Source organism: Aplysia californica, unplaced genomic scaffold (genome assembly GCF_000002075.1).
Source record: "Aplysia californica isolate F4 #8 unplaced genomic scaffold, AplCal3.0 scaffold00003, whole genome shotgun sequence".
Lineage (NCBI taxonomy): Eukaryota > Metazoa > Mollusca > Gastropoda > Aplysiida > Aplysiidae > Aplysia > Aplysia californica.
In genome coordinates, this window is record NW_004797273.1 from 3,422,478 (window position 1) to 3,431,528 (window position 9,051).

Genomic DNA, 9,051 nt, shown 5'->3' on the forward strand with positions numbered 1-9,051 from the left:
CCTTCCTCCAACCACCCTGCAGACAGCGCTTGTGGTTTCGATATATACGAAACCTTGACACTGTACAGTACAACTACTATATCTTGCACTACTCGTAATTGCCCAGACGGGAAAACGGAGAGGGTTCTCTCGAACTGGAAGCTGCGTTGGTCGCGGGACTTGCACAAGTTACAACCGTACTGTATGCGGGTGCTAAATGTCAACATAACCAATTTGCACAGAATTAGCAGAGAGGGGTAAGGGGGGGGGGGGAGTTCAGTGACAGACAATCAAAGGCCGAGTGATTTAACGACGATCAAATCATCGGGAAGGGAGGGGTGGATGGCTTGAAAGGAGAAGGAATGAACGAGAATTGAGGGGGGGGGGGGGTTAGAAAAAAGGAGGAGGCTTGTCTTAGCCTGGTTTAAACCACTTATTCACATTTTTTTAAAATAATCCAACCTTTTCATTTTCTGGTGGAAGAGTTCGTCTCTGAACGAGCTCCTCGAGAGGAGGGCAGAAACGTGACACTTCAATAGTCCTTTGTGGCAACACACCAGCAGAAACTTCTCGCTGTGCCCCTGTCTAGCAGCTCTTACTTACGTACGTTGAACCTCTTAAGTCTCAACGGATCTAAAGGAAGAACTGGCGACGTCACAGGGTGGGCTGAATGGACCCCCCCCCTCTCTCTCTCTCTCTCACACATACACATACACACACACACACACGCACAAACACACGCGCACACACACACACACACACACACACACACACACACACACACACAGAGAAAATTGCCAGACATCAGATCTCGGCGAAATCCGTATAGAGCTATGGGATTCCCACCCACACCAGTGCCAAGAACCCATAAATTAACTACTGAAATCAAGTAAATACAGAGTGAGTCAAATTAGTTTACCATTAGTACGGGAGAAATGAGCGAGTCAAAATTATGGTAATACTTTTCTCTTCTGTTACAGATACACGTTCTCAAGGCAATGGCTGACAGACTCGCATTGGAGCAAAAGAGTTGGGTGGTTGCAAGCTTGATGTGGGAAGTATTTGGTCTGCCTACTCCCCTGATCTGACACCCTGTGACTTCTGGTTATGTGGCGTGGTAAAGGAGAGTGTGTTTAGCAAAAAGCAAAAAAACAGTTGGGGACATCGTGAAAAAGGTGAAATGGTATACGTTTAACACCCCAATCAACACTGTTAGGTTATTTAAGAGGTGGGGTAACCCAACTTTAACGCCCATCTCCAAAAGGACCAAGCCAAATGGGAAATTCGTGAGTAAAATGTCTTTGCCAGGAACACAACGTCTGACCGAGCTGAGGCTACAGCTCCTGACCCTGCAATCAATGAATCATTTTTCCAGTACTCGTGTTAACATAATTTTGACTCACTCTATATTATCAAACGACAAATTCAGGATTTTCAAAGACAGACACAGTAATTTGCATGTACCGGACTCTTTTACAATAACGGAAACAACACTTCGCTGAATTAAAGTTCTCATATGGTTATACAGCATTCATATGGGAGCATTGTGACAGAAAAAAAAGAATGTAAACAAAAATGGTTTTCTGTGATAATGACACTCTATCTTCTTTGACTTATAAAACTGTCAATGGTTTATGTACACATATTACAGCTTATTGCAAAGCAACACAAGGAAAAAAACAACACGAAAAACCCCAAAAAACATAATACACAGAAACCAAAGAAAACAATTCAGTTGAAGATTACCAGTGAATGAAAGAAAACCAAAGAGGAAAAAGGGCACTTTGTCAAGAAAATAAAGCTTTGGTATGTATCTTGAATTGCCATAAGTTCAGTCGATGTTATTACTCCAAAAACGAAACGAACAAGTCTAAAAATCCAACTCCTGACAAATTCCTTCCATATCATCCATGTAAATCTAAAACAGTGTACCTGTATTCTTTGCTTGAACGTAACCACATGGTGTAAGATTTTCAACTAAAGTGTGAAGTAAGACGTGGCAAGCCTAGGCCCACCATCCCAAAACACAAAAGCCTTCATTTAAAACAATAAGATTGTGCAACAACACAGGTTCTAAAGCAGTGCTGATATACTCTGACTGTGCACAGAACTGACACCAACTTTTTGCATTCCAAGACAAATCTGACAGTCTACCTTTACACGCAATCAGCGTATGTCAGAAGAAAAAAAAATATCAGGTTCACAAAAAACATCAGTACTTAAACAAGAATCATTATTTTCTTGAGACTCCAATTTTACAAAGTAAATGAAACTATACATAGGCCAACCGACCTGGTTCTCCCTCCTCCCCCAAAACATTAAAAAAGGACACCCCCCTCCCCCCCCCAACCCCTCAACAAAATATACACAAAATTTCTTTGCACTGCACAGAAACAACGGTAGTCTAGCTTAAAGAGGAAGCAGCGACAGAAGAAAGAGATAGATGAAAATAAAAGAACATGGCTGAAATGACCCACTGAACTTTCCGGGTGGTCGGACGGATCAAGAGACGAACCATCAATAATACTGAGAACACAACAGGGGTCTCAACAGTGCTTTATAAGTCCAGGGACGACAGACAATGATGACAGAACTATACATCACCAACAGGGTGGAGGGTGGCCCGGGAAGGGGAAGAGCTGGCAAGAAAACAACCCCCCCGCCCCCCAAAAAACAAAAAACTAAGAGAATACAGTATCAATCAAAGAAGACTTCAGTAGCCCATCCGTCTCCATAACGGCATTGGTGTCATTTCCAGCCAACTGAGAGATACTGCAAACCCCTCCCCATTAGCCATCCCATCCACTATCACAATCCAATATGCCTCTGATAAGAGCACAGCATTTTACCTCCGCATATCCACAACATCCTGGAATGCGTTGAAAACTGCCCATCAAAACCAAGGTAAGAGTCATACACAGCGAGTGTAAAAACAATCTTTGATCTTTGAAAACACAAGCAACTACAAGTTTAAAACATTATCTACATACTGAAGAGTTAAAAATTCTACTTTAAAAAACACAGGGTTTGATGATTAGACCCACAACAAAAGGAAACCTGAGTCCACAAAAGAATTTTGAAACTAAAACAACCAACGAAAAAAAATCCTTCAAAAACATTCCCTATCTGAACACCCAGTTCGCCAGGCTGAACTCATGCAAACAATCACCACAGACTTGGCCATGATGTCTGATGACAAAAACAGCATGCAAAGTAAACTACAAAAACCTTCTCCTGATAATGCTAGATGTCTACAGCAGTTTGCAGTCCAATACAGACAGTGGTCAACAAAGAGGGAGAAATATGTGCTGACAAACAAAGAAGGGTTTGATTATCTGTAATATCAATGATCGCAGAGGAATGATGAACACTCAGTGAGCTTCCACTATGAAGCTGCCATAGACTGGCGGTAACTAAAAATGTGAAACTTTGTAAATGGTAAAAAACAAGAATGGTTTCTTTGTGCATCATCAAATTATGAGTGGGGAGAACAAAAAGCATGATAAATGATGCACGAAAACAAGAACAATTTGCAAACAAGTTTGATTATCGGATGCTAAAAGAAATATAATTTAAAAAAAAAAAAAAAGATACCAAGACAGATCACAGCAGTTGTAAAATGCAGTGGATATTGGGGCTGCTCTCAAAACAATTTGTCTTACTGACACTTTCTATTTTTACTCCTCTTTTTAACACAACACAGGTCATGAGACACGACATCATGATTAACGTCCATCTCTGACAGAAAAGAGGAGAAAAAACATCACTGCTCCTGAAGACCTAGATCAGGAATCCAATTCAAGCAGAAGCTGTACCGGAGACGCGTGTCTTATCAATCGTCCACCTCGATCAAGAATCAGACTCGGACATAGGTACAGTACCATATTAATAAAGTACAGAACCATATTACCTGGGCAACCACAGAGCCTTTTCCTTTCATAAAAACGTTTTATGAACAAGTGGAAATAAGTCTCATCTACCCAAGACGGCACCATACCACTAGTATTAAACATTCTCCTACTATAACTTATACTCTCTTGGCCAATGTATACAGCATTTGGCTCTCGTGTCTGCTCATTGAAATAAAGTAAAGAAACACATTGATAACGTTATACTTTCCATTAGAAAGAGTGAGCCTGGAAGGGCGGTAACAGCATGCTCGCGTTTTCATGGCCCCCAAGAAATAAAAGGGGCTCCGACAATAAACTGGTAGAGTGCATAAGATTGATTAACAATGTTGAGTACAAAATGAGTATATTCACAATGCAGTAGTAGAAAACAATGATTGTGCATAAATACATTATACAAAAAAATAACATCACATTTATGTTGGAGTATTTAGACGTGATTCAGCTTCTTTTTTCTGTACTGGCTCTCTCTTTTATCTCAGTGACAAAAACAAACGCACTACAGGCGCGGTGGAGATTAAATGAATACCGGGCCATGACTACAGGTTGAAAAGAAACAAAATTATGTACTGCCCACACACTGCATGCTAAATTAAAATAAAACTACATTCTGCCCACAAATTGCATGCTCACGAGAAACAAAAAACTTTCATTACTCTGAAACTGTTGCAAATAAAAACATTAGTAAAAGTTACAACATAATAATGGCAATAGAACAGAATGAATACCAGCTTCGTATCAATACTACTAGTGTACAGTGGCTTGACCTTTCCGTTAGGCAGATCAATCACTTGAACTTCAACACATCGTCTACTGATACCTACTAATGCTATCAAGTTTTATATATATAAAAAATTTTAACTTTGCTAGTTTGATTGTAAACTGAATACAGAGCATATTGACTGAACACCCCTTGTCCCTCCCAAATACACTAGATGTTCTGTTTCAAAGCAAAATTTCCGCAAAGACTATGACACAATAGGACTGTAAATTCCTGAAAACTGTCAGCAAAACTTCATGAAAAAAAGAACACCCACATAATTAATAAAAAAGACAAAACTAAGACCTAAATCTATTAACAAATTAAAAAGTTACTCGCGACGTATAAACTAGTAAAATACACCCACAAATATTTCTGTTGGGGATCTCAATAGCATAATAGGACAAACCAGCGGAGTCATTTGAGAACATGCTCTCACCATCAAATACTGTACAACTTAGTATTGAAGCACATAACGAGCTGTGTCAAACCATTGGTATCATGGCCACCATCAGAGAAAAAACAATCACCATTATATTATATTTGTTATAATTATTTTAAAAATCTTTACAGCAATAATGGTAATAAATTTTGAAAGGCAAAACTTCAGTAGATAGAAAGATACAGCTGAAGATAAGGAGCAAGTACTTAACTTTAACACAAGAAGTACTAATCTAGCATTTTTAATGCTTTGGGGGGGGGGGGGGGGGGGGGAAGTAAACATTAAACAACAGGAGATGGGCTGAAAACAATTAAAAAACAATATTGCTTTTTAGAAGAATGAAAACAGTCAGACTACTTGCCAAAACGACATGGTGTGAGTTACTTACTATGAGCATAGAGTGAAGACTTTAAAGAGTAACAGACAACAGAGAGGTCGTATCTGCACATTTGAGCTTCCTGTTATGGACAATATACTGATTAATAGAACTTGAGCATAGGCAGAGAAACAATGAGTACAGTCTAACATACTTTAAACTTAGAAGATAAACTGGTAAACGCACACAAAAAATGTAGCGCTGACCTTTGAAAGGACAGATATCGAAGTAAAATTAGAAGGGTGGTTTATGAAGGGCCTAGCCCTTCAGATTCGGGTGCAGCAGAAGATCAGGGGAGGGGAGGGTAAAAGATTATTCTGGGACCATTCTGTATGTACCAATAAATGCTAGAGTTGTGAAAAACAACAGCACAAAGTTGTTCCTGTCTCCAAAATAAGCTCAGAACAATTTCACCAAAGCCATTCATTATTTTAACCCACATCTCTTCTAGAAAATTTACTGTAATAAATCTGTGGACATAATAGCACTTTTCTCAGACATCAGGGCAGATACATTGGTACCAAGAATAATCTACAAAGCCTTACTCAAAATCCTTAATTCATGGTAGCTAATGCACAAGCAAAAACCAGTTATAATAGCTTTAAAGCACTACTTACCAACTTCACCACTGCAACTCCAAAAGCTTGCTTCCACTGTGAATGCACACTACAAACTTTTAAAGTCAAGTCTGAATTTGACACCTCAATTCAGGGTACCATTAACTGCAACTGCAGTTATAACAGCCTCACCGTAATGGCACAACGAGCTCTTCTCATGGCTTTTGGCCTAATGCTGCATACGCAGAGACCATCTCCTTCCACACTATAAACATTTTACTTCATTTACAGCGATGAGCAGTAGAATAGAAAAAATTCAAGCAAGATTTATTGTTAAAATATGAAAAAGGACTTTTGTCCTTGTGATCAATAGAGCATAGATATTTTCTATTTCATTGATACTCAGTCGCTTTTGAAAGCAACCTCCAAAACAGCTGCAAAGCACCTTTTACTTTAAACTCATATCAACAGTACAAATTCATCACATTATTCATCAACCACAACATCTGTGATGAAAGAAGCATATATCTACTTTCACAATATCCTACACTTTCGGTTCAAATTGAATTTTTTTTTTTAAAGTCAATTCAAAAATGCAATCTGGATATGAATTTAGGGGGGAAAAAATATGACTTACTGTTGTAGCACATATTCCAGAGAAGTAAAATCCGAAAGATTCAATTTCATATATATATATATATATACAAGTCATAGCAAGACTTCTACATACAAGAGTGCAAAAGAAAGCCTAATGAAATATGTGTATACCATATCATATACCCTGAGATTGAGATTGAGAATGCAAGACTGGTAAAAATGCACAAGTATTTCACCGCCCATTGTCAGACCGCACAGTTCCCTGACGAAAGACGTCCTAAATGAAAAGACTTGTCCCTAAAAAATCAAAACGGTAATTTTTTTTGTAACTTTGGACTGTCATTCAGTGCCATTAATTGAACTGAGCTGTGCAAACAACCAAATTCAGTACTAAAGCCTTCAAACCGAAAACATTAAATATAACAGTTCTGCACACTGTTATACAAAATTATAGCAAAACTTTCGTGTTCAACAACATACTACACTCAAAGTATACTACAGTATAGAGAAGGGTAAATAAATAAACACTATAAAACTAACACACTCAGTGAACAGTCGACCAGTTTCAAAACAAAGATATTTTTTGTAAAATGCTCTACAAATCAAACTGATGAATAAATGAAGGCAAAAAAAAAAAATAGGTCACAGAACAAATGAATCCCCTTATATATTCAAGGTCTGAGTATATGATCTTCTCGGTTACTTCACACTCAGCAGCTGCTGGTGAGCCCTAGCTGGATTCAAATAATTCTTACAACAAAAGAGACATAAAGGGTTACAACTTGAAGCAAGGTACTGCATGCTTCTCAAAGAACATGCCGGCCATGAGACCATCAAAATGCGAAATCTGCTCAGTGCATGGGCTCCATGTTGGTTGAAGCAGACGGTTACATGAGCACCATGATCCAGGAATCAGTAAGACATGATATATAGAGGAGCACAGGATGCATATTAAGAGAATATATAATAGTATAGTTCCAAAGAAAAAAACTTTCAGAAAGAACGGAGGTGGTAACAGAAATAGAATAAGTTACAAAATCAGTAATTGAATACCTCAGAGTAGTAACTCTGTCTTTCTATATTCAGTTTCAGAAATAATAGAGGCATGACATACACAGCAGCCGTTGAAGAAACAAAGTAAGACACATATCTGTAGGGCAGCTCTATAAGAAGATGTTGCTTTGTCTTTGGGTCCTTGTGATCGTATCCAAACACGTATGAGAGACTTCGCAGCACGGCCGTCTTGATAGCCGTCAAAAGAATCACGACAAAGAACACACCAATCACTTGACGCAGCAGAGCAAGAAAAGCCTCTCTGGGGGTAGGCAATCCCAGCACAAAAGGAGGTGAGTCTTTAGCCGGTTCGAAATCAGTGAGCGCGCCAGTCAGCCAGAGTCCGGCGTAGATGCCTGAGAAGACGGCCAGGACGAGGGTGGTGTCCCCTCGGGCCGTGCTCCACTTGTCCAGCGACGGGTATAGAAGGCAAAGGGCCATGCACGTTGTCACCAGCACAGGCATCGCGTTCGGGTGAGAGATCAGGAACTGGTCAATCGGGTCCACAAACGGCATTGTCGATGCCATCAGGAAAAAGGCAAAACAGATCCCAGCCAAGATATCCTGTGCAACACAGACAGAAAATTGACAGTTAACACCAATGCTTGAGCAGAGTCTGAACAAAAACTGTCCAATTTCACCATAAACACATAATGACAAAGAAGAAAAAGGAGCATACAACAACACAGTGCCCATCAACCACCCATTCAATTCTTATCAGAGTTTATGTTTGCTTGTTTAAGTACAGAGAAGCACATCAACATAATAATCGTCATTCAGTGCAGTAGAGAAGTAAGACAGACAAACATAAACAACAGAGGGAAAGTAAAGAAGTAGTGCCCTCCAACCACCTGCCACCAGAGATTTAAAAGGTAGACAAGCGCACACACATTCAACATTCAATCCAAGAAGAGACTGTCAAATAAATTCAGGCAAACACACAACCCCTGATTTTGAGTTTCAAAACTTCAAGAGGTTTTACCTAGATATACAACCCCCTGACCATCTATCCATTGTCATTCATTCCACATTGCTTGACATGACATTTTCATAATACCAACCTTATTTATCACTCAACCACCTCTTCCCAAAATCTAGGTCAAGGCTCGCAAAATCTCCAGCACAGTGGTGACTCGGTATCAAACTTGTGTTACCATAACACACAAAACTTTCAGAGGTGAGGTATGTACAAGTATAGGTCATTTTGAAGATTAAAATTTTTTTAATGAAAATGTGAACTCGTGACTCTTTAATCATCTCAACAAGGACTGATGATTATTATAACATTTTACATGTCATACTGTCAGTAAGATGACTTCACTGAAGGGCAAACAATGACAATAACACACTCTCGGGATAAAAAAAAGTAAGTTTACACC

General features: G+C 39.2%; 1 protein-coding gene across 1 annotated transcript in view; it reads right to left on the minus strand.

The window, feature by feature from the left end:
• Nucleotides 1-1,477: 1,477 nt before the first annotated feature.
• Nucleotides 1,478-9,051, minus strand: part of LOC101847778 (sphingosine-1-phosphate phosphatase 2) — a 15,018-nt gene continuing 7,444 nt past the window's right edge. Inside the window, exon 3 of the mRNA XM_005089138.3 lies at nucleotides 1,478-8,236. Coding sequence (XP_005089195.1) covers nucleotides 7,658-8,236 — 579 coding nt within the window. The 3' untranslated portion in view covers nucleotides 1,478-7,657. The remainder of the gene's footprint in view (nucleotides 8,237-9,051) is intronic.